Source organism: Pan troglodytes, chromosome 5, assembly GCF_028858775.2.
Source record: "Pan troglodytes isolate AG18354 chromosome 5, NHGRI_mPanTro3-v2.0_pri, whole genome shotgun sequence".
Classification (NCBI taxonomy): Eukaryota; Metazoa; Chordata; class Mammalia; order Primates; family Hominidae; genus Pan; species Pan troglodytes.
The window spans coordinates 12539680-12566480 of NC_072403.2; the positions used below are offsets into that span (position 1 = coordinate 12539680).

Below are 26801 nucleotides of genomic sequence, written 5' to 3' on the forward strand. Positions count from 1 at the left end.
TTCCACCAAAAGAACTACCTTTAAAAAAAAGAATTTCCTCCTCTGTAGACCTGGAAGACTTTGGAATTTATTTCAGAGTTGCAGAGCCAGGGGTTGGGCAGGGAGGTGGGGCAAAGAGTGGATGACAGAGCTGTGTTTACCTTGTAAGGCTGCTGTGAGGATGAAATGGATCAAAGAATACATGGAATGCACTTAGAAGAATGCCTGAGACATAACAGAAGTGCATTTCGGATATTCTTATTCATTCCAAAAAAGAAAAAACACAGGCTACTTCAAAGGCCATTATTTGTATGTCAAAATTACTGCTAGGATGTTTACTACTACAGGGAATTAGAAGACATCTTCAGAAGAATTCTGAACTAGAAAGACCTCATCAGACCTCTTCAGAAGAATTCTGGGTGGATCTGCCAGCCGCTGCCAGGAGAGAGCTCAACAAAATCCCTAAGAGTCTGATCCAGAGAACAATTATTTTATTCCAAATACCACCTGCCAGTCCAGCAAAACGGGATCTCCAATACTTCGGATTAAATGAGGCAAGTGCAAATCCCATAATGGCAGCCGGAAGTTCTGGAATTAGCCAGAACTGGAGGGACACACTGAAGCCAGAGCCTGGGATCCTATCTACAACAGCGAATGAGGACCCCTTCTTCATAGCACGTAAAAGAACTCTTTGCATTCTTCATCCCATTTCTGGTTCCCTCCCCAGTGTTTTTCCTTCGGCTTACTGAAATCACTTCAATCTTATCAAGATGAGATCTTGAGAGCATTCTCAATTTGAGAAACAGAGTCGTAGCTACAAGTTGCTAATTTGTCCCATGCTGCAGAGGATTTTTATACAATGGTCGTCAGTCCTTTCACGCTAGAGCTCCCCTCTCTGCAGCTCAGAGCAATTTCTTTGACTTTAACCAGATGCTGCAATGTGTTGCTCTTTTCATCACTGGAAAATTGATCAGACTGATCTATAAGTGCTCACCTCTTTCCTGGCCCCGCATACGTGTTCCTCACACCAACAAAAACCATTTCTGTTTGTAGTTTGCCATAGTATATGTAGACTTATTTGAAAAGCAAGTACTTTGCATAGTATGTCCTCAGAATAATAAAATATTAATAATAATAACAAATGAGGTAACAAGGAAATGAGGAAAGGGTAGTGTCCAAGATAGGCCTACTACAGTTTGTCCATTGGAGCAAACAGGTATTGGTAACTCTAATGAGCTACCAGTCTGGAGCAAATTAAAGAAAAAAGGTTTATTGTATATACACAATAAACAGCCAGCTGAAAATATTTCAGAACACTTACTCCAATTTTCCTTGTGAAATCCAAGAAGCTTTTCAAAAAGCAGTCTCTTTTATTAAACAATTGTACTAAAAATATTGTCTGTCTTTTCCCACTAAAAGTTAATCTCCCTGAGAACAGGAACTTTGTTTTGCTGTATTCCTGGTGCTGGGAAATGTAAGCATTTTGGAGGTGCTTAATAAATATTTGTTGGATAAATGAGTGGGAGAACCTGAAGCAAGCAGACAGATGAATTTTCCCTGGTTGTGTAGAAAGCATACAGTTGGTTTCTATACATTTCTATCAAATACATATACAGATTATGTGACATCAAGAGCCCGAGACTTTGGGGGCATCTCACACTTTCTGTGCAGTGAGTCTTCCAGAAGTCTGAGAGATCGTGAGAAAGACTCTACTGAAAAGCTTAGTAGGCTGGCATCAATTCCACAAAATATGTGTATAGCCCATATAACATAGGGTTTGAAACTAACTAAAAAGTAAAACCTCAGCAGTCAGTCAAGGGGGCTGTGAAACAGTGTTACACAGGAAGTTGCATGGTTTCCTGACTTCTACACAGGAGGGGAGCAGTTTTCGGGTTGCACTCAATCTAGGACAGCAGTCCCCGACCTTTTTGGCACCAGAGACTAGTTTTGTTGAAGACAATTTTTCCATGGATAGGAGGGTGGGTAGTGGGTAGTTTCGGAATGATTCAAGTTCATTACATTTATTGTGCACTTTATTTCTATTATTACATTATAATATATAATTAAATAATTACACAACTCACCATAATACAGAATGAATGGGAGGACTGAGCTTGTTTTCCTGCAACTAGATGGTCCCATCTGGGGGTGATGGGGGACAGTGACAGATCATCAGGCATTGGATTCTCATAAGGAGTGTGCAACCTAGATCTCTCGCATGCACAGTTCACAATAGGGTTTGCTTTCTTATGAGACTCTAATGCCGCTGCTGATCTGACAGGAGGCAGAGCTCAGGCGGTAATGCGAGCAATGGGCAGCGGCTATAAATAGAGATGAAGCTTCGCTCACCTCCTGCTGTGCTGCCTGGTTCGTAAGAGGTCATGGACCAGTACTGGTCTGTGGCCCAGGGGTTAGGGACCCCCTGATCTAGAAGACAAAGGCAGGATGTGATCAAACCTGTCTCTTCCCACTGCAGTGTGGCAGAAACTCATAGACAGGCCACAGAGAAAAAACCAAAGTAGCAGTGCTATGCAAAGGGAAATTTTTGCCTAATATAATAAAGATCTGAGGGAAATTAGAGGAGAGCAGCCACAGTCGGATACAAATGATGAGGAAGGTACATTTGCCACTGGAGACAGAGTGCTACATCATCATTGTGTAGCATCAAAAGACTAGTTAGGACTGTCTGCCATCTACTGGCACATGTAATGTAGGTTACATTGGCCCAAACCCCCTTTCCCTGACCTTTTGTGGGTCACAGAGTGGAGAGGGCTGTCACATTGCACACTGCACAGGAAGCAATGCAGAATCTGTTCCTAAGGGACCTTTGCTTGTCCCACCTGCTGGCAGGCTGCTTCCCTCCACTCCACAGCAGCCAATCACCTGCTTATCCCTCCTCTCCCCTTCTCTCCTCCTCTCCTCTCCTCTCTCCCCTCCAGGCCTTTCTTTTTTCTCCCCTCACGCCCTGGAGTATTGTATTTTCTCTTGTGGCGCAGCTTCACCCTTACTTGCTTACATACATAGCTGGACTCCTGCCCCCAGAGTCTCACATTTGATTCTTTAAGTCTCTCCTCAAACAAACATTTTCTCCTTAAGAACGGCTTTAGGGATGGTCATCTTGATAAGAATATTTTTACTCTGCAAGAAAAGAAAGGCACCATCCCCAAGACGACCTCTATGAAAGGAAAGCAAGGGTGGGTGCAGTGGCTCACGTCTGTAATCCCAGCACTTTGGGAGGCTGAGGCGGGTGAATCACCTGAGGTCAGGAGTTCAAGACTAGCCTGGCCAACACGGCAAAACCCTGTCTCTACTAAAAATACAAAAATTAGCTGGACATGGTGGTACACGTCTATAATCCCAGCTACTTGGGAGGCTGAGGCAGGAGAATCACTTGAACCCGGGAGGCGGAGGTTGCAGTGAGCTGAAATCATGCCACTGCACTCCAGCCTGGGTGACAGAGTGAGACTTCGTCTCAAAAAAATAAAATAAAATTTTATATATATATATATATGAAGGAGAGCAGTGTGAGACATGGAAGAAGAGGAGGATTGTTCAAAAAGTAGAAGAGAAATCTGAATGAGACCAGAGCACAGCTTCTTCAGCTACAGCTTGCTAAGCGATTAGAAGTCAGCATCAAAGCCTGACAGTATGTGTGTGTTTGGTTACCATTACCATAGACATAACCATATTTTAAATAACTACCATAAACCGATTCTAATTTTATTCTATAATTAGGGAATAGGACATTCTCAAAGAACACTTTGGCTGTCTTTATAAAGGTTCTAGTTAAAGAACTCTTCAAGACATCATTATGGGTTGATTTCTGAACTAGATGGGCCATAACTAATGATTTCAATCAAATCCCATTTTCAGTAGGCAGAACTAGTAAGTAGAATTCCTTAGAGAATGTGGCTTACTCTTAATCCTATATGGGTATGTTATATATGTGTTATATAAAATGCCATCTGTCATAAAACAAAACATTTTATTAAGAAGATTTTTTTAAATTGTACATTCTGCAAATGATCAAATTCTGTAAGCTAAACCAGAGGTCCTCAGAATGTGGCCCCAGATCAACAACACTGGCATCACCTGGGAACATGTTAGAAACACAGGTTCTCAGGCCTCACCAGACACACAGGAGCAGAAACTCTGGGGTGGGGTCCAGCAATCTGCATGTTAACAAGCCCCCCAGCTGATGCTGATGCCCTGAAGACCACTCTAGCCTGAAAACCAATGTCCTAGGGTCACCATGATCACAAGGTTCCTGATTGGTCCATTTGGAATATTTCTAAATGCTAGTGTGATCCCTGAATTATGATTCCTTTCATTTCCAGGTCTTTTGATTCTCAAGAATCTGTACCCCTGTCTTCAGATGACACTGTTTCTGCAATAAAGCCAATGTTTGTGTCCCTGCCCAAACTCATATATTGAGATCCTAAGCCTCAAGGTGATGGTATTAGGAGGAAGGGCCTTTGGGAGGTGATTAGGTCATAAGAATGGAGCTCTCATACATGGGATTAGTGCCTTTTTAAAAGAGGCCTAAGAGAAACCCCTCGCCCCTTCCACCATGTGAGGGCACAGCCAGAAGGCACCATTTGTGAACCAGAGGCCCCTCACCAGACACCGAATCTTCTAGCACCTTAATCTCCGACTTTGGACCTCCACCCTCCAAAATGGTGAGAAATAAATGCTTGTCATTTAAGCCACCCAGTCTAAGGTATTTCTGTTATGGCAGCCGGAACATACTAAGACCATTTCCCTGCCACAGCTGCCCACAGCTCTCTGCTGGGTTTTCTGCTCCCTGCCCTGCACTCCTGGCTGCACTCCTGGACTCCTCCTCCAGTGTCAATCATGACGCACTTTGCAGGGAAGGAAGTTCTCACCCTCAATTGCTCTCCTCACTCACATGTTCAGAGCTCTCTTTACAACTGCTGGAGCACTCACATATCCCAAGGGAAAGCTTCTGTGTTCCATCCTGGACCTTCTAGGGGCTACCACGCTTCCCCCAGGGCCGCCGCTCTCACCATGAGCTTCAGACTCTCATCTCCCGAGATCTTGCTCACAGCGCAGCTGCCTTCCACTCACACAGGCCAGAGGGGCTACCTTGTCTCTTCTTAGAGCAACTTCCCACCACTCCCTTGGGGCTCAACCTTCGCTTTGTGTTCTGTAAAAGCCAGCAGTTCTCAAACTTGAGACTGCATCAGGCACACCTGGAGGGCTTGTGAAAATCCAGAATGGTGAGTCCCGCCCCCCAGAGTTTCTGATTTAATAGGCCTTGTGAGTAGCCCAGAATTTGCATCTCTAACAAGCCTCCAGTGGAAGCTGAGGCTGTCATCTTCCCAGGCCGCACTTTGAGAACTGCTGTTGAAAGCCATCATCACTGAACTTCTTTGCAGAGGTACCTAAAAATAATCAATCCAGAACTGTTCCTTCTCCAAATGACCACTCTCTGATGTCTATCAAGAAATCCAAATTATTTACCAATTAATTTATTGGTAATTAAGTTCCACCTATTTCAAAAAAAGTTTTGAGCTAACTCTAATTTTTGCTTAGCCATCAGCAGAGATAGTAAATTTACCTAGTGCATTCAGAAAAATGCTGTTCCTCCCAGGGAAAATAGTGTTTTCTGTTGCTCCTGAAATCTGCTGACCTTGGCACTGACTCTGGTCCTCTTACATTAAGGTGAAGCTGGGGCGGGGTTGGGGAATCAAGACTGAGAAACCTTGCTGTCCTGCAGCAGAATAGAGATACATGGAAGAAGGAAGACAGAATCTTGGCTTTGAAGAGAAGTGAGATGTGATGTCAATGATCCCACTAACACCAAAACCATCAAACCAGCCTCCTTAAGGGTGGCCCCACCTCCCCACCCTTCCTACTTTTTCTACCAAGCCAAACCCAGAAATAGAACACGGCTCACTTCTCAGGGCTATTGCCTCGCCTCATCTCCAGAGACCACATCTGCAGCTCCCAAAACAAGGTCTGTTCTGCAGCTGGACAATTCACTGCTAAAATCCCAAACCTAAGAGCAGAGCCAAAGCCAGAGGAGAGGAAAGTGACAATAGGGCCAAAGCCTCATTCCAGATTCCAAATGTCATTCTGTAGCCCTCGTGCTATCAACTGCTGCTTGCTGGCTGCAGCCAGGTCCCTGGTCCATACACAGCCTGCATCAAGAGCCTGCAGAGACTCGGGGGCTGGAGATGGGAAACAGATGGTGGCCTGCGCTTTGTCTTTCCCAAGTTTACAACCTCACCTGGGGATGGAGGCTGTTCTGAGGGGCCCCAAGAGGTAAGTTCACGCATCACTACTGACCCTCTCCCTGTAAAAGCAGAAAGTCAACACGCATCCTACCCCAGACCAGACCAGCCACACCTGTAGATTCAAGGTCCTGGGGGAACAGTATTCAAATGCCTCTGCTCTCAGCCTTTTACTTCTGACTGTGGTTCCCATCGAGTCTAAAATTTGAGAAGTGAAACTGAACATCCCACCGCCTTGGTGAGGGGAGAGGAAGAAATTTTACAGGCTTTTTATTGGCCGGTTATTTTTCTGTGTGTCCCATACAGGCCCCCATCATGAAGGGTTTCACAGCCACTCTCTTCCTCTGGACTCTGATTTTTCCCAGCTGCAGTGGAGGCGGCGGTGGGAAAGCCTGGCCCACACACGTGGTCTGTAGCGACAGTGGCTTGGAAGTGCTCTACCAGAGTTGCGGTAAGCCCCTGCAGTACACCCATGTGTTTATGGGGAAAGCAAGGCCCACAGATGTGAGCCGCTAGTGCTCAGTTGGAGTTGGGGTGGGTGAGGGGTGAGGGGAGAGGGGACCAGCAGCTGAACACTTTCTCCACCTGCAGCAGGTCTGGGAGGGCCACTGGGAGCCTTTGGGAGAAGGAGGGGTGGGGCCAGGACTGGGAGCGGAAGAGAGAATGGCAGAGCAACAAAGAGTACAAGAAAGAGAAATTGAATCTAAATATAGCCATTTACTAACACCACAGAACCCAAAAAAGAACAAAATCATCAGTGAGTCTACCAAATCATCAAACCTCACCAGTTGAAAATTAGGAAAAGAAGCTTCCAGTAGGCCCTTCCCCAACACTGTACACCTGGGCTACCTTTCCATCTGATGTACTTTGCAAGTGAAGTGAAAAGATCACTTCTGCCCAAAGAGAAGATTCCTGTCCCTCTCTGGACACTTTCAGAGCTTTCACTGCAGCAGTAGCTCTCATGAATTCAGCAAGCACTTCGCATGCAGCTATCAATGCCAGGGTTTCTCAGTGCTAGAGATAATAAAAGTGCATATGCCAGGCCTGTCACCCCAGCGGGCCAACCCAATATACCAACAGATAAATTGCAATTCAGTGAAGAGAATGCAGTGAACTGTGGTAAGAAGTGTCAGAACCAACCAATCGGGCTGTGTCTTAGTCAGCTAGGGCTGCCATAACAAAGTACCACAGGCTGGGGACTTAAATAACAGAGATTTATTTCCTCACAGCTCTGGAAGCTGGGCTGGTTTCTCCTGAGACCTCTCTTCTTTGCTTCTAGGTGGCATCTTCTCCCTGTCTCCTCATGTGCTCTTCCCTCTGTGTACATCTGTGTCCTCATCTGTTCTTCTTAAAAGGACACAATCATATCAGATTAGGTCCCACCTTCATGGCCTCACTTTAGCTTAATCAGCTCTTTAAAGACCCTATCTCCAGCAGGGCATGGTGGCTCACACCTGTAATCCCAGCACTTTGGGAGGCTGAGGAGGGTGAACCACTTGAGGTCAGGCATTCAAGACCAGCCTGACCAACATGGTGAAACCCTGTTTCTACTAAAAATATAAAATTAGCTGGGCATGGTGGCACGCACCTGTAATCCCAGCTACTTGGGAGGCTGAGGCAGAATTGCTTGAACCCAGGAGGTGGAGGTTGCAGTGAGCCAAGATCGTGCCATTGTACTCCAGCCTGGGCAAGAGAAGCGAAACTCTGTCTTTAAAAAAAAAAAAAAAAAAAAAAAAAAAAAGACCCTATCTCCACATACAGTCACATTCTAAGATACCATAGTCCCCCCAGTCTGCTAGGAATACGTTCCAAGACTCCCAGTGGATGCCTGAAATCATAGATCGTTTTGAACCCTGCATATACTATGGTTTTTGGACCCAATAAATGAGACAGCTACTAAGTGACGGACAGGCAGGTAGTAGAGACAACATGGATATTCTAGACAATTCATGTTCCTGGTGGGATGGAGCTGGACAGCACGAGATTTCATCATGCTACTCAGAAGGATGCTCAATGTCAAACTAATGAATTATTTCTGGAATTTTCTATTTAATATTTTTGGACTGCAGTTGGCTGAGAGCAACCAAAACCTTGGAAAGTGAAATCTTGGATAAGGGGGCTGTACTGTACTGGGGGTTGGGACTTCAACACATAAATTTGAGGGGATGCAATTCATCCCATACAGGGCTCCCAAGTGGGGAGCAATTCAGGAGCCCAGCCTCAGGATCACATCTGCTGTTAGAGGGACTGGCTTGTGCAAACGCATGGCATTGTGATATCTGCCACTTTGGAGGGAGATGGGGGCAAAATGCCGTTTGAACTGCAGGAGATGGAAAAGAGAAGTTGATTAAGCATCTGAATTGGCCTCACTCTAAGCTGGGGAGTGATGAGGATGCAGTGCTTGAACAAGTACCTGATCCTACAACTGCCACCCAAAGAGCTGCCCAGAGAGGTCCAGATGGTCACTCTAGGCACCAGGGCCATTTGTTCAATTTGATCTTACTCTTTTAAAAATAAGGGACATTGAAGTGCACACGCACACAAAAATTAAAAATAAGTAAAAGAGAATGAACGACTGGATGCTGGAAGTGCTGATCTTGTCATTCTAGGTTTTCCCATGGCGTCAGGACCACTAGTATCCCATTCATTTTCAGTGCAGGATGAGAAGCAAGATGTGAGATAAATGGACTGGTCAGGGTTGGTTTTTCCAATTCATCCTTGCATAAAGGTTGCCACAGCTGATCTGTCTCCCAGACTCACCCTCTGCCTGCAGCCAGGCTGGTGCATCCTTTCAAGTCACTTGCAAGAGGACTGGGCACGTCAGGGAAAGAACAAGGACACATCACCTGCCCACAGGAGGATGGCTCTTTCCTCTGTAGGTGAAGTTGCCCCATGGAGTCAGTGAATGTCTTAGCCAAGCCACTCAGAATAAGAGATGGAAGAGATGCAGTTCTCATCCAAGGGAGTGGGAAGATCAGACAATCAAGCAACAGGGTAAATGCTTTGTGTGAAAGGCTGTAGTGAAGGCAGGCATTGTGCACCAGGGACATAGTAGTCAGACAATGGTGAGGTTGGCATCTGGATCTGTTGGAAAAGGAGTCACCAAGCCTAAGTTGAGGCTTAAAGACTGATGAAAATAGTAATGATAACACCTCATGTTGGTGGAGGCCGCCAGGCTAAGTACTTTACATGCATCATTCTTATGTTGCAGATGTGTAAACTGAGGGATAAAGATGTTATGAATAGTGAACTTTTCCAAGGCCACACAGCTAATAGTGGCAGAATTATATCCCCAGGGTCACAGAGAAGGTAAGGCATTGAGGAACTATTGATGGAATTAAAACAAATTGATCCCCAGCCTGCCTGACTCCAGAACCCATGCTCTAAAACTCCCTGTGGTCTAGAGTTTCATCAGCAGGCAAAGTGGACTAAAGGAGGGGTGAGAGGAGAAGTTTGGCAGAGACAATGACATGCGTGAAGGCAGGAAAATGGGGCCAGGCACAGGGTTCAGGGAACTGCGGGAGGGCTGAAAACACAAAGGGCTGAAAGAGGAAGTGGAAGATATGAGCAGGACCCCAGACAATGGCGGGCTGCCTCCCTTTGGCCAGGAGGAGGTTGCATTTTGGAAAGATCCTCGGGCAGTAAGCAGGAGTGTAGATTCTGAATTGGAAGCTATTTGAGGCTGAAAATAGGGTTTTCTCCAGGTGGAGCAATAATTCAGGAAAGAAACCACTAAGGCCTGAGTTGACATTTCCGCAGTCTTGATAACCTTGAGGAGAAGGGAAAGTTCACAAGCAGTTACTGGGCTCTGAATACTGACTAGGAAGTAAGCACAGTTTTCTGAAAAAGTGGAAGTCCTGGCCTGGCCAACTGTCAATGACACAGGAAAGAAGAGAGCCACTGTCTTTACTAAAGCAAAAGGAGGAGCAAACACAGTCAGGGCCTTGAGTTTGCTAAATCACGAGTCCCAGGGTTACAAAAGCCCAGAGACTCCACCCCATGCACACACCACAAACACCCACCGATATATTTATTTATATGCTGCCTCCAGCATATACACGAAGATGTGAGGAGATGACAGAAATACTTATGATTGGAAGGGGAAATAGGCAGCAGTGGAAGAAGCAGGGTGAGGGGAAGCATAAGGGAAAGTGCTATGGACTGAATGTTTGTGTCCCCTGAAGATTCATGTTAAACCCTAATCCCAGTGTGACAGTATTAGAAGGTGGGGCCTTTAGGAAGTGATTAGATCGTGAGGATGGAGACTTCATAAATGGGATTAATACCTTAAAAGAAGAGGCCAGAGATCTCCCTCTTTTCACCACATGAGGACAATGAGAAGGTGGCTGGCTGTAAACTGGGAAGCGAGCCCTCACCAAGAACCTGCTCCTGCTGGCTCCTGGATCTCAGATTTCAACCCTCCAGGACTCTGAGAAATCAATGTTGGCTGTTTAAGCCCCCCAGTCTATATAATTTGTTAAACCTGCCTGAGTTGGCTAAGGGGAAATCAAAGGCAGGAGAGGTTAGGACACATGTAACAGATAGAGCAGCATGAGAGGCAAGAGCTTAGAATCTGGAGTCAGCAAAGCTCATTCAAATCTTGGGGCAACACTCTAGATCTCATGTTATTGTTCGTAAGGAGGGTGTATTAGTTTCCTCTTGCTGCTGTAACAAATTTCTACTTGGTGGCTGAAAACAACACATGTATTTGCTCATAGTTCTGTGGTCAGAGTCCAAAATCAATTTCACTGGGTAGGCAGGGCCTGGGCCTTGCTCCCTTAGAAGCTCTGGGGGAGAATCCCTTTTTCTTTTCTTTTCCAGCTTGTACAGGTGCATTCCTTGGCCTGAGGCTTCTTCCTCCATCTTCAAAGCTGACAGTGTAGCATCTTGCTTTCTTCTATCATCACATGGCCTTCCTGTTCTGTTTCAAAGCTCCCTTCTGCCTCCTTCCTGGAAGGACCCTTGTAATTAGGATCATCTCCCCAACTCAAGATCCTTAATCACATCTGCAAAGTCTCTTTTGCCAAGTAAGATAAGATTCACATGTTCCAGGGGTTAAGAGGTAGACATCTTTGGGGACCATTATTTAGCCTAATGTCATAGGGAGAATATATTACCTACCCAAAGGGCTGTGTGAAGATTATGTGAGAAGGACTATATGAAAGGTGCTTAGCACATACTGTGCACTCAATATATCTTTGCTGCTGATGATTTTGTACAGTATTTTACAACTGATTGAGGTATAATAGACTCTGAGCTTCCTTGAAGCCAAATCGAACAAGGAAATGGCATTGTTTCTGAAATAAAATTAGTTTTTAAGATGCTCAGCTTTTCCTGATATAGGGATGAGTGATGAGGGGAATTTCTCCCCAGAGTAGATGGCATCCTGGATGGCGTCTCTACTGAGATGCCATGGTGACTCAAACCCGCTGTTTCTCATGATGCCCCTTGGTGCAGGTCAGGAAGCCAGAGTCAAGATACATTCTGCAAAGGGCCAAGGCAGAATCCTCCATGAATACAGCATACAGCAATCACAGGTCAGGCTTCTTTGAGAGTGAAGGTTAGATTGTGTACAGGAATGGATAAGCTGCACGTTCTGTGGGGAATCCTCCATAATTATTGTTGCCATTGTTTTTGTTGCTGGATGTTCATAAGGGTCAGATAGCAGAGTTCTGGATTGTATTTTTTGGCAAGGGCCTAGTGTTATAATTTCACATGCTTTGACATCAACCAGGCAGAGGAGGACTTGTGACACATGCTCAAATGACTTATGTCCCCCTTTGGTTTCCCTGATACTCACAGTCTACCTGGACAGAGGAGTGGCTCCTAGAAGTTGTGTAAGGCAGACACTTGCGAACTAGAGCCCGCAGGCCAAACCCCACTCGGTGCCTGTTTGTGTATGGCCTGTGAGCTAGGGATGATCTTTATATTTTTAATGTTAAAGAATTCAAAAGAAGAAGAATATTCATGACACACGGAAATTATCTGAAATTCAAATTTCTGTGTCCATAAATAAAGTTTTATTTGACACAGCTGCACCCATTCTTTTAGATGTTGTTTATGCTACTCTTGTGTTATAATGGCAAGGTAGTGTGACAGTGACCACATGGCAAGGCTCCACAGAGCATTATAATCATCTGGAACTTTCTAGAAAAGGCTTGCCAATCCCTGGCCAAGAGTAGGAAGGAATCTCTTAAACTCTTCGCCAGATCAGAGTCTCAAGTTCCAGGCCTTCCAGATGACTCTACCCACAGAGAGGCTGCATGAGCAAGTGAACTCAATGGTAAACCCACCATGATTGCAAGGTATTTATAAGATCCTTTTCAGAGAATCATCATTCTCATAATAACCTCTCCCTTCTGCATGCCACTTTAAAATTTATGAAGTCCTTCCATTGACAAAGCCTCATTTAATCCTTACAAACAGGTAGATAGGAAGTTTATCTCCATTTTCTGGATATAGAAACTGAAGCCTACACACATTAAGCATTTTAATAAAGTAATATACCTGAGCCATGATACAAACCTATGTGTCCTTACTGCATGCTCAGTGACATAGAGCTATGTCATAGAACTCTAGTAGGGAGTAAGTCATGCCATCAGATCCCAGAAATACAGGGTGAGACCAGGCAGAAGGCACAGCACAAAACATAAGTCTTCGGGTAAAAAAGTGAAAACCCCAAGCAGTCTGTGGACCAGCAAAAGGAGGAGGATGGGGAGGAAGAGGAGATCAGGGAGAGGGAGGTGGTGAGGGAGAGGGAAAGAGAGGAGGAGAGAAAAGAGCAGAAGGAGGAGGAAAAAGAGGAAAAGGAAGCGGGGGAGAAAGAAGAGGAAGGGGAAAAGGAGTAGGAGGAGGGAAGAGAACAAGAAGGAGGGAAGGGGAGGAGGAGGATGACGAAGAGGTGGGGAAGAAGAGAGAAGGAGGAGGAGGTGGAAGAGGAGGAAGAGGAGAGAAAGGAGAAGCAGGAGAGGAGAAGGAGAAGGGGAGAAGAAAGAAGAGAGGGGAGAAGAGAAGGAGGAAAAGAAGATGAAAGGGGAGAAAGAAGAGAAGGGGGAGGAGGGGGGAGTGGAAAAAGAAGAGAGGGAGAGGAAAGGAGGGGAGAGATTCATCTCCTGATGAAAGAATGGCTTCCCTCCTGCCCCACCCCACCCCAGCCCCATCCTCTCTACGCACAGCCAGAACTGGGCCAATTTGGCTCTTCCCAAGTATCCCTCAGGAACATACGGCCACCTCAGAAGAGAAGGAGCCCTACCACATCTCGGTTTTTCAGCCATGTGCACCAAGTTCTTGTTTGTTGCAAAGTGATATCTAGAAATGACATCTTCCAAATTAAAAGAAGTATATGTAGGGCCATTCTCTTATCATTAAGAACAGCATATTTTATAGTCAGAGCCCTCCTGCACAGGAGGCATGCTAATTTCCTGAGGAAGCCCTATTTCCCATCCCCAACCATTCCACCATGAGGTAGTCAGTGAGCGGGGAGGGGAGGGAGCCCTATTCAGCAGTGTGTGGAGGGCTGTGGGTGGTCCCTGTGGGACCTGGCAGCCCCCTGGAAGCATCCAGGGTCAGTTTACCATGGCATCTGGTCACCAGGCTTCACACTTGCAATCAGCACCTGCTCTCCTCCCCTTAAAGACAGTCGGCCTTTAAGTCCACCTCTGCCTAAATAGGCTTCCCATGCTGCTGATGTTTGCTACAGGGCAGGTGCTTTAGCTGACCCCCAAAAAGCCTCTTAATTACAAAGCCTGCATCAAGTCACATGTGCCTGAATCATCCATCAAAGTGGCCAAACGGGACAATTAATCAGACTTGAAGAATGTAAAACATCTCCGTACAGAATAGAGGGTAAGCTGCAAACAACCTCGCCATGTAGCAGAACCAACAGGATGTATTGATAAAATGCTCATAGAAAACATTCTAAAAGCTGCCCCAGGAGAAAATGGATGGGGAAAACGCTACTTTCCTCAGAACCTAATAATTCTGAAGGAAATGGAGCATAAAACAAGCACGCATGAAACAACATCAAAAAAAGAAAAGAAAAACCTCACAGGTCGTCTAGTCACTTAGCAGTACTTTCAAATACTGCATACAGACAGCAATTTCTCTCTTCATTTATTTTCCAAGATTAACAAGGATATAAAACTATAATTTAGGAAAAATAGACAAATAGCTAGAGAGACAAAGATGCAATTTCAGAGGGATGACTCTGGGCGCGCAGGATTGAATAGCTAGCTGCCTTGAGTAGGGCAAGGCCTTTTGGCCCAAATTTAAAGAGAGGAAGTTGATAAAGAAACACAAGAATATCCACACTGTGGTGCAGATTTTTTTAATGCTAGATGAAAGTGAACACTGCCAGAAGGGAAGCAAGCCATGTAGGTGTGTTCCTGCGACCACGCCACCAAGATCCTCTGGGTTTCCATTGTTAGGAACGTTTTACAGCCCAACCTCCAAGCCTGAGTTAATTCTCCAAAGTAGTTTTTAAACGAGATGCTAAGTAACTTAGTGAATAGGAACCTAGAGAGGGAAAAAAGCCAAGAGTCTGTAGTTCTAAAGAGGCCTCTTCTGCAGGCAGGAAACGTTTTCCCAAACGCTGTTCACAGCTATTTCCATCCTTAGGCAAAATCTTAATGGGCAGCTCTGCTCATGTTTTGGGAGGAGAACCTTTGGAGAGGTAGAAATGGGAAGGGCTGTCCTCCAGCCCAGCAGCTATTTTTGTAGGAACTACAGCATAGGCAACACATTCCTAAAGCAGCAGCGATTGTGAGGTCCTGGGCATGGTTTCAGACCCAGGCCCGCAGGAGGGGGAGAGTGAAGACCAGAGCAGTTTCTGTTTTCTCCAGAGCCCAAGGAAAGCGAAGGTGGAAGAACCCATTCCCAGCTCCAGTAGTACAGCCAGCGCTCCTGGCAGAACCTGACAGCACCAGGTGCCCCATGAGGCAGGAGCTCCAGGTGGACAGAGGTTGTCAATCCTAATTAGAGCAGTCAGAAGGCACAGAACGGGAGCAGGGCTGAGGATGGAGTATAGAGAGGCAGGTGCTTCCTCCAAAACCTGAACAACAAGGCGGGGTTTTCACTGAAATAAAAGGGTGACCCATCCGCGACCTGTGTACCATCTAGGTTGGTGTTCATTCCTTTCCAGGGATGCCATGTAAGGCAATATCTGAGGCCCCTGATCCATTAGCTTTGACTGGGGTTCTAGAGACACCAAGTGGGCAACAGAAGATCTATCAGGAAACCAATATTTGCACCTCCATCTGTGGGATTTGTGTGCAGTAGGTAGTGTGCACGTCAGCATCCACCAGCCCCTGCATGGGACCCAGGAAGGCATCACTGTGTGTCCCTCCTCCAGTGCTCCCTGCCCTCAGCAGAAGTGAGTGGTATCCAACACAGTGGCCAGGAAGAAAAAATCCCCAGCCCAGAAATCTCCACTCGCGTTTCCAAGCAGTTTAGTCTAAGGTTCACAAGGGCTGCCTGGTTAGCCAGAATGGCGTCCAAAGGCTCTCTTATTTGAAACCTGACACCTTCCCTTCTGGCCAGTGGAAGCTACACCAGCCTCAGTGATAAATCTAGAACAGAATTATCAGGATTCCTTTTGCTTCCTAACCATTAGAATCCTTCCCCATATAGCTGAGATCTTTCTTACTCAAAGGGCCTCTCTGTGTGCTTTAGTGCTCAATTTTGTCTTCTTATATTGTATTTTTAAAATATCCCTTTAAACAATTCAACACTACTTAAACAACTAATAAGTCAAAACTTTGTAAATTTAACAAATTAATTTTTGCAGACATACATACACTGGCCACAAATTTGTCTTAAACATCTAATCGAATATAGCAGATTTTTTAAATTTGTCTTATAAATTTCAAAAGCAGACAAAGAACAAATTATCACAAAATTATTCAACTCATTATTCTTTTTCTTAACCTCATTTCAAAATACTGATACCATGAGTTTACATTTATCTCTTTATTATCTTTGTACTGACATTTATTTTTACCTATACTCTTAAACTTTCCCAAGATTACAGTAATATTTATCTCAGTATTTTTCTGGGTGTCTAATACATTCCAGACCAAAGATAAAGGCTATCTCTTCAGATCATCTGAGGATGCAGGTTTTGACTTACCAACCAATTGATTCTGGGCTTGGTGGCCAGTCCACAAGTTGAGCTCTCTTTACTTAAATTTTACCTATTACGTGCTTAAGACAATTTATGCCTCTTCCTTCACAAAGTTCCCTCTACCCTGCTGCTTTTTTTCTCAAGTGACGTGCTCTTTAAGTTGTGCTAAGTCAGTGTCTTGTAACTCATTGTCCCACCCTTATTGTATATTGACCTGGCCTACAGGCATCATTGGAAACTCATGCCTGCCCCTGCCTTCTCCACATATCATTAGAGGGGTGATTTACAGGACATGATGAACTTTGTCTGCATGGTCAAGGTTAATCCTCACAACACTTAGCTAGTTCATCATCCTAGAACATGGCATTGACCTGTCTTTCCATTTGTATTTTCTGTGCCATCACTGGAGCTGATTTGACTGTTGCCTGATATTCTGCCTAATTTGTATATGGGACCACTTGAGCTGATCAGTCCTTCTGTTCCATTTTTCCCAAGACTATCTGGCTCATTCACAACTCTTTGTCCTTACTCCTACTTGCTTACGAAGATAGAAAAAACTGCATAGTTGTCTCTGATCTATCCATATGGATGGAAATGCTTGGAATCTCCAAATAACTAAGAATGAGGCTCCGTGCTCATCTAATGCTTGGGACATGACCCAATTTCCTTCCCATCTTTGTTATCACCTAGCCATGCCTGCTAAGTAACTCTGAAAGACAGAATCACGAGAGATGAGGTCTTCAGGAGCTCAAAACAGTAGTCTTCCTATTTCTAGGAACTGCCTGGTATTGTTCATGCCATTCACTCCAACCAGCAGGACACTTGAGCACTTTCCCTTAACCTACCCTCTAGCATTCCATCAGTGCAGTCGTAGAGGACTTTGGTCTTTTCAGTCAGTTCTTAGTGGCTAGGGATAAGAGGGAAGCACGCCCCAGTGTGGGGTGAGACACTGGAGTGGTTCCTGAATGTCAGCTTGATGTCCTGTGAGGCTGACTGATTGGTTTTTGACAGTGTCTGCCTTGCGGCTACTGGTGAAGCATTGGGTTGCAGAGAGCTGTCACATGACGACCTATTTCCCTACAAGCCTGGTGCTCTGCAGGCACAAAGAGAGGGGTCAGCATTCTGCCAGTCCCTTCCCACAGGCAGACGGGGTTCCCTTATAGGACTGGAAAATGTTCAGGCAAGATAGAGAGCCTCAGGGCTTCAAGCCAAGTGCCTCCTTGTTTAGAAAAGGAACATCTGAGCCAGAAAACCAGTGTGTCCTAACCATGGTCACAAAGCCAGCCAGCCAGCAGCAGAGCCCGACAGCACCCTCCCAGGCAAACTCTGCTTCTTATTCAAGCATAAAAACCATCACATGAAGCAAACTCACCCAATGTCAGGTGAAAGATGCTACATAATAAACCAAGACCAGACCCTCTCCTGCACACCCACATCCCCAAAGCACAAAGGATCCTCCAACTCTCACTAGGCAGCCCTCCTCTTAGGGCAATTTCCCCACATCCTGTTTTGCCCAAGAGCCTACAAATAAGGGCCTTTGAATATGTAAGAGATCACTGGGGGCTCCTTTATAATATTGAGAAGATAAGCAATTCCATAATTGTACTATTATTGTAAACTTTACATAGAAATGGCATTTTCATAGGGCAGTGAAAGCAAGAGCTTGTTTAGGGTAAGGGCTGCCTTCCTCTGTGATAGGAGCCTCATTAAGGAGTCCAACAGCCTTTAGTAAACACATAACCATGACAGGGGATGCCTGATGAAAATATAGCAGGTCAACCAGACGCGGTGGCTCATGCCTGTAATCCCAGCACTTTCAGAGGCCGAGGCAGGCAGATCACCTTAGGTCAGGAGTTCGAGATCAGTCGGTCCAACATGGCGATACCCTATTTCTACTAAAAATACAAAAAATTAGCCAGGTGTGGTGGTGGACGCCTGTAATCACAGCTACTCAGAGGCTGAGGCAGGGGAATCGCTTGAACCCGGGAGGCAGAGGTTGCAGTGAGTGGATATTGCACCATTGCACTCCAGCCTGAGAGACAGAGTGAGACTCCATCAAAAAAAAAAAAAGAAAGAAAGAAAAAAGAAATATAGCAGGTCACTTTGGCCCCTAACACCCCAAAGCTTGAGGCCAGGGCCTGCTTCTGGTCTTTTCTCCAAATGTAGAAAAGCTCGCTGCATACAACCAACTTCATCCATCAGATAAACACCAAAATCCTTCCACTTCTCTCCACTGGGATCATTTGCCACGGGTCTGGATCACTGGATGGAGGATATTTTCCTAAAGGGAAGCATGAGGAGCCTCAAGTCTCCAGAGAATAAATTCTAGACTGACCTACACTGTGCTTTTTGGAGAGAAGACGGGAACGTCATTCTTCCAGGATGAGCAACAGCTTTTCTGCCTCACACTTGACTTCAGTTTTGACTAAATTAAAGGGCAATTCATGTTTAAATAAGTGCACACTTCCAAAAAATACCTGAGGAAAATTGCCAGTGGCCCTTTGTTTATTTCAAGCAGTGGCTGAACAGAGTGCAGGCTTGCTAGCAAGTATCAGGTATCCTAACAAAAATGTGCCTGAGGTTTTAGAGTCAATAACAAAAACAATGAACAGGAGACTCTTACGTAAATACTACCTGATCTCAGGATCTCAGCAGAGCTTCTTTCCTGGGGGAGTGGATCTTCAGCATTTGGGAGAAGCAGTGGTAGGAGAACAGGCAACAGAGAGAGAAGGCCACAGTTCCCTTCCTACTAAACCACAGTCATCCCCTACATCTCAACCATGCCAGAAGATGGAAAGTGAGGGTCAAACATGGAAATATCTTTACGGAAAGGGCAGATGATGAACAAAGAGGGTAAGCTGCAATATACAATAGAAATCAGTTGCAATATACAATAGAGGCCGGGCGCGGTGGCTCACGCCTGTAATCCCAGCACTTTGGGAGGCCGAGGCAGGCAGATCACGAGGTCAGGAGATCGAGACCATCCTGGCTAACACAGTGAAACCCTGTCTCCACTAAATACAAGAAATTAGCCAGGCGCAGTGGTGGGCACCTGTAGTTCCAGCTACTCAGGAGGCTGAGGCAGGAGAATGGCGTGAACCCAGGAGGCAGAGCTTGCAGTGAGCAGAGATCGTGCCACTGCACTCCAGCCTGGGAGACAGAGCGAGACACTGTCTCGAAAAAAAAAGAAAAAAAAAAAGAAATATACAATAGAAAGCAGAAGGGACCATGGTGCTTGCCTCATCTAAAGAGGGAAACTGCTGTTTCCCTCCATCTGATTGCCATGTGGGAATGCAGGACCTGGGATGCCTGATTTCCTCATTTTTCAAAAGAAGCTAAAGTTCTTCATCTAGAGGTGCAGCCTCCTAATTTATAAATATGGCAACTATTTTAAGTGTGTTTAAACATTGCGCAGACCAACAAAACCCATCTGGAAGCTAGGAACCGTACAGGGGCTACCCATTTGCAGCCTCTGCTATGGAAAAAGGGTTTAGCCAGGTCATGCCTTTTATGCCACCTGACCCTACCACCTTCCTTCCCCTTCTTGACTCAAAGCATTTCCAGGAAACATCCTTCAGTTCGATTTTACCATCACCACCCTCTGTATCAAAATGGTGTCACCACATGAGTCCTGAAGAATGCTAATTATATAATAGTTATGTATCCACTTGTTCAGTTTGGAATATTCTCATCAGCCCAACAATCAAGTATTCAAGTATACCTAGTTCATGCCAGTCCCATCACCATTTGAACACCTGGAATTGCTAGATTTGATAACTAGCAGACCCAAATCTATTAAAAATTATTCTCGATACCCACAAACACCACTAAAACATGCATTTCCAAAACACAGCCGAAAGCAAGAAACCTGGTGTAAATTACTCTGGTGATGAAACCACATCGGAATTAGTACAGTATACATAGTCCATACTCAATGTGAATTACAGGAATTTGCTTAAATATTGCTTAAGTTTAGAGTTTCCTCAGAAATGGACCCTGGCACTAAGAATTGAGTGCAAGTTTGTTTGAGAAATGATCCTGGTAGGCACCAGGAGTGAAGAAGCGAGACAGGGAAGAAAAAGAAGCCAGCGCAGGCCACCACTGTGGGTAACTGGGGTTCAGTCCTGGGGACCCTGGGGAGCCCTTGTGAAACATGCCTTAGAGATGTCATATCTCAAGGGGGAAGAAACTGGGGTATTGATCTATCAACTCCCACCTGTTATTTGTTGAGAGCTGTTCCTAGAGGTATTAACTCTCAGCACTCCAGCTTAACTGTGTATTGGACAAGCTTACTCCCACAGTCACAGAAAGCCCTCAAGCAAAGAGTTGTAGTTTACAGGAAGAAATCTTTGAGGAAAATTAATACTGGTGTCTTAGTTCATTCAGGCTGCCATAAAAAAGTACTTTAGATCGTGTAACTCATAAACAACAGAAATTCATTGCTCACAGTTCTAGAGGCCAGGGAGTCGGAGATCAAGGTGACAAGAGGTTCAGTGTCTAGGGAGCGCTCACTCTCTGCTTTACAGATGGTCCTCCCGACTCTGTCCTTATACGGCAGAAAGGGCAAACAAGCTCCCTCAGGCCTCTTTTATGAAGGCACTTGTCCCATTCATGAGGGTGCTGCCCTCATGACCTGATGATGTCCCAAAGCCTCCACCTATTAATATGATTGCGTTGGGAATTAGGTTTTAACATATAAACCTGGGAGGACACAAACATTCATACCATAGCACCCTGCAGTGTCCTTGTGCACTCGGATCTCTAGCATCACACTAAAGCATTCATGAACAGGACACTGGCAAGAGAGAAACCAAGACAGTTCACAAAAAAATTACCCACACATCTAAGGAAACTGTATGGGCAGTCTTCCTGTCTACATAAAAAACTTCTTTCTGTCATAAAAACACTGCCTTGCTATAAAATATCTGAAAATAACAGATAAAATATGACAGAAATCTTAAATATATAGCTGAGCTTGCAATAAAAAAAAATAGCAACAACAACAAAATGATGAGGTCTCCAGAAGCCAAAACAAAGCCAAAGCCAAAAAAAAAAAAAAAAAAAAAAAAAAAAAAAAAAAAAACCACACACACACAGTGGAAAAACAACAGTGAAGTTGTGTCTACTCACAGAAAATGTGTCAATGTCCATTAACCAGAACTTAGGCTTTAATGGCTGTGCATGAGTTTGGTAAGGAAGCCCTTCCCCATGTGAGATGGAAAGTTGATCCCTCCATGAAGCTACAACCTTCTAAGAGTTACAGTCACAGTAAAAAAATAATAGTAATAAATTAAGAAATCATAAAAGAAAAAGAAAAAAGCAGGTGAGGAAGAAAAACACTATTAGGCAAAACAGAAAACAAAAAAACTTATCTAACTCTGCCTAATCTCTTGGGAAATTAAGTCTTCCATGCAAATATGTCATCTAAGTATACTATCATCTAGGTTTGGGCCCCAAATGTATATACTACCTTCATAGTTCAAAAAAATCTTAAGCCTAGAAATTAAATGTAGAGTGGTTCTTGATTGGGAACATCTGAGGCATATAGGCAGAAGGAAATATTAATTATCTCTATGGGGTCATATACCCTCAATTCACATTTCACTGGGTCTCTAAATTTTTAACCATAAGCTCACAGTCCAAAATTTAAAAAGACAAGGAAATAAACCACCATGAGGAAGAGTCAGCAAAATTCTACCCAAACTGTAGAATTCTACATCCAAAGATATTAGATTTTAGAAATATAAGATACAGTATATAAAATGTATAGCTTCTTTAATTAAAAAAACTCAAAACATGAGAAAAAAATAGTATCAAAATAATCAGGGAGGTTTGAAAATAAAATAAGACCCTTTAAAATGCAACATTTAATTGTTGAAATGAAAAAATAATATGTTAAAACATTGCTTTTAAAATAGCTGAAGGGAGAACTGATGGACTGGATGAAAGGTCTAGAGCTATGACTCAAAATCTACCACAGAGAAATAAAGAAACGAAAAATATGGAGCTACAGCTATAGAAGAAAATAGGGGAAAAGGCAATTTCTGAAGAAAAATGCTGAAAATTTTCCAGAACTGCAAAAGACATGCATTTCAGCTTCAATAAATGCAATAACTCTTCAATGTTTATTAGCCAGAGATATCAGTGCATTACATTGGGGGTCTCTCCACCAGGCTACCCACAACATGGCAACGTGCTTCCCACAGTTTCCCAGAGATTCGTAAAAGAAATTTCACAATTAGACCAACCAGGATAAAACCACAAACCACCAAAGGAAAAAAAAATGGTAAAAGTTGCAAGAGAAATTACCTAAAAGTTATAGACTGACAGCTGGCTCCAGCAATACTCTCATAGAAAAGAGAAAATATCAACTTAGAACCTAGAATTCGATATACAGTATAGCTACAATTCTATATACAGTATAGTTAAGTCATTCAATAGTAAGTTAAAGACTTTTTGGAGAAAAAAAAAATCTAGAGTGTTTGCCACCAAGACTCTCAACTAAAAGAACTTTAAAGGGTATTTGAAAAGGAAATGATCCCAGAAGTCAGTTTTGAGATATAAAATGGAATGACAAGCAAAGAAGCGGCAACTTTATCAATGAATGTAATGATGATAATGATGAATTTGGAACAAGAATGTATTAGATTTCTATTTCTGCATAACAAATACCCTAAAATTTGGCAGTTAAAAACAATAAGCATTATCACCTCACCTCGCAGTTTTTTTCCTCTGGGGCAGGAATTTGGGTGTGGTTTAGTTGGGGGTCTCTGGCAAAAGGTGATGAAGCAGTCAATTCTACGCTTGGCTGGGGAAGCAGCTGCTTCCAAACTCATGTGAGTACATGGCAATGAACAGACCTCCAAAGATCCGCTTTCATGCCCACTCACAGGGCTGTTACTGGAGTTCAAGTCTTCAACGGCTATTAGCCAGAGACATCAGTGCCTTACCATGGGGGGTCTCCCCACAAGGCTACCCCATAACATGGCAACGTGCTTCCCACAGTGGGAGAAAGCGCATGACAGATAGCTGTTATAGTCTCATGACATTGCAGCCTCATCTCAGAAGCAACATCCCAATGTTTTCGCCATGTTCTACTGCGTCTGGAATTGATGGGTTTTTCGTCTCACGGATTAAAGAATGAAGCCGCGGAACCTCGCGGTGAGTGTTACAGTTCTTAAAAAGCAGCGTGTCCAGAGCTTATTCCTTCTGATGCTCGGATGTGTTCAGTTTCTTCCTTCTGGTGGGGTTCGTGGTCTCGCTGGCTGACTTTCCCGGTGAATCTTACAGCTCTTAAGGTGGCACCTAGAGCTCTTGCTTCCTCATGGTGGGTTCTTAGTCTCGCTGGCTCCAGGAGTGAAGCTGCAGACTTTCACAGCGTGGGTTACAGCTCATAAAGGAAGCGTAAACCCAAAGAGTGAGCAGCAGAAATATTTATTTGCGAAGAGCAAAACAACAAAGCTTCCACAATATGTAACACTACTCAAGCTGGTTACCACTGCTAGTTCGGGCAGCCTGCTTTTATTCTCATCTGGCCCCACCCACATTCTGCTGATTGGTCCATTTTACAGAGAAGGCCGAGTGGTCCATTTTGACAGGGCACTGATTGGTGAGTTTACAATCACTGAGCTAGACACAAAGGCTCTCCACCTCCCCACTAGATTAGCTAGATACAGAGTGTGGACACAAAGGTTCTCCAAGGCCCCACCAGAGTAGCTAAACACAGTGTCGATTGGTGCATTCACAAACCCTGAGCTAGACACAGGGTGCTGATTGGTGTATTTACAATCCCTTAGGTAGACATAAAGGTTCTCCAAGTCCCCCCCAGACTCAGGATCCCAGCTGGCTTCACCCACGGGATCCTGCTCCTGGGCGGCAGGTGGAGCTGCCTGCCAGTCCCACACCGCACACCCGCACTCCTCAGCCCTTAGGTGGTCGATGGGACCGGGGCGCCGTGTAGCAGGGGGCGGCGCTCGTCGGGGGAGGCTTGGGCGGCACAGGAGCCCACGGAGCAGGGGGAGGCTCAGGCATGTCGGGCTGCAGGTCCCTAGCCCTGCCCCGCGGGGAGGAAGCTAAAGCCCGACGAGAAATTGAGCACAGCAGCTGCTGGCCCAGGTGCTAAGCCCCTCACTACCCGGGGCTTGCGGGCGGACCTGCAGCACTTGCGGGGCCCGCTGAGCCCACGCCCACCCGGAACTCGCGCTGGCCCGCAAGCGCCGCGCGCAGCCCGGGTTCCCGCTTGCGCCTCTCCCTCCACACCACCCCGCAAGCTGAGGGAGCGGGCTCTGGCCTTGGCCAGCCCAGAAAGGGGCTCCCACAGTGCAGCGGCGGACTGAAGGGCACCTCAAGCGCGGACAGAGGTGGGCACCGAGGCCGAGGAGGCGCTGAGAGCGAGTGAGGGCTGTGACGGCTGCCAGCATGCTGTCACCTCTCACTACCGCTTAGAAGCAAGTCACTGGGCTACTTCAGAGGAGGGGATTGCACGGGACGTGAACACTAGGAGGGGGTCCCTGGGGCCATGTTGGAGGCTGCCTAGTGCAAAACGGCAGATAACAATAGCACACAGAGGAGGGGCTGGTGAGTGAACATTAAAGTATTCTCATGTCCTTGACCTGGTCTTTTTCAGGGAGGAGAGTAAAGACAATGTTTATTTATGCAAGACGAAAAAGTTCTAGAAATCTGTGGCCTAACAATGTGAATATACTGAAGACTTCCAAACTGTACTCTTGAAAATGGTTAAGATGGGAAATTCACTGTCATGTGTTTTTTGCCACAATAAAAACAAATATATACATACTTATATACCAAGGTTTTAAAAATAGGTAGGAAAAAGAGAAGTTTATTTTTAAGATTTATTAAGATATTCGTGTTAAAATTTCAAAGGTAAGTACTACCAGACTAGAAATATAGTATATGATTTCCAAACTATAAACAAAACAATAAAAACAAAAGAAAAAAATTTAAAAATTAAAATATTCCAATTAAATCCAAAAGAATGCTGGAAAGAAGGGAGGAAAGGCATAAAGAAAGAAAACCCAAAATAGGATAAAATAATTATTAAAATATCAGAGGCTTGGCTGGGCACGGTGGCTCACGCCTGTAATCCCAGCACTTTGGGAGGCTGAGGCAGGTAGATCACCTGAGGTCAGTTGTTCAAGATCAGCCTGGCCAACATGGCGAAACCCCGTCTCTACAAAAAATACAAAAATTAGCTGGGCGTAGTGGCGGGTGCCTGTAATCCCAGCTACTCGGGAGGTTGAGGCAGGAGAATCGCTTGAACCCGGGAGGCAAAGGTTGCAGTAAGCTGAGATAGTGCCACTGCACTCCAGCTGACAGACTAAGACTCCATCTCAAAAAATAAAAATAAAAATAAATAAATAAATAAATCAGAAGCCCTAATAGATATAAATGGACTATATTAACCTGATCTTACAAAACAAAAAAATGACAAATTGCATTTTAAAAGTTAGCTGTCTGCTCTTTAAAGAAATACACCTAAAATATAGATCTACAGTGAACAATACATTTAATGGTGAAACATTGGAAACGTTCCCTTTAAAATCAAGAGTGAGACAAATATGCCCATCACTGCCACTTGTATTCAGCATTGTACTGAAGGACCTCACCAGTGTAGTAAGACAAGAAAAAGAAAATGTTAAAGGATTTGAAAGGAGCAAACAAAAATACTATTATGTGCATATAATATGACTTTGTCTACGCAGAAAAACCTAATCTACAAATTACTGGAACTAATGAAAGTTGAATTAGAAATTTATTTGGGGACTAATTTATTACATTATTTCAAGAGATAGCTAGCATGCATCGCGTTAGTTAATTCATTTTCATGGAGGTAGAGTACATCATTATACATATCGACTACAATTGTGTCCCTCCTCCTTTTGATAAAAATTTAGGTTGTTTCCACTTTTTTGCAACTACAAACTGTTGTGAATATCCATTATTTATGTCTCCTGTGTCAGAAAATGTTTACCGGCCCAGTCCTTTTTTTCTTTCTCCAATTTTCAGCAGCTTAAGCCTGGGCAAAAGTATTTAGATTAATTGCTCTAGTTGTATCAGTTTTGTCTAGTAATGTTTCCATGCACACTAACAGTTTTTAAATGTTCTGAAGACACATGAACAGATGGCAAAAAAAGGCTGAACAATATCCAAACGGTTACAGCAATGGTGTTACAGAGAAGGGCATAGCGTTGAGCCAGGCCTTCTTTAAACTTTGCTGTGAAGCAGAAGAAACTCACACGTGGTGTTTAACTTGTGTGCAGGTCTGCGGGGGAAGGACGGCTGTGATGGTTCAACGGGTGAACTCTTCTCCTTTGTTCATCCGAAATCCAATTTCTTGTCTTATTTTTCATGGCAGCTTGCTATCTTTCAATATAATTCTTTTTATATCTTTAGCAAAAGTTATTTTTTATTCCCCTAATCAGGAA

The 26801-nt window shown here is 44.5% G+C and overlaps 1 protein-coding gene across 2 annotated transcripts in view; it reads left to right on the top strand.

Annotated features, from left to right (window-relative positions):
- The first annotated feature begins 4898 nt into the window (after positions 1-4898).
- The window catches only part of LY86 (lymphocyte antigen 86), a 69368-nt gene continuing 47465 nt past the window's right edge, over positions 4899-26801 (top strand). The window contains exons 1-2 of one of the 2 annotated variants that reach the window (XM_063812068.1): positions 4899-6267; positions 6543-6687. In XM_063812068.1, coding sequence (XP_063668138.1) covers positions 6552-6687 — 136 coding nt within the window. In that variant the 5' untranslated portion in view covers positions 4899-6267; positions 6543-6551. Of the gene's footprint in view, positions 6268-6455; positions 6688-26801 lie in introns of those variants that run through there. The other variant, XM_016954862.4, reaches the window with a different exon arrangement.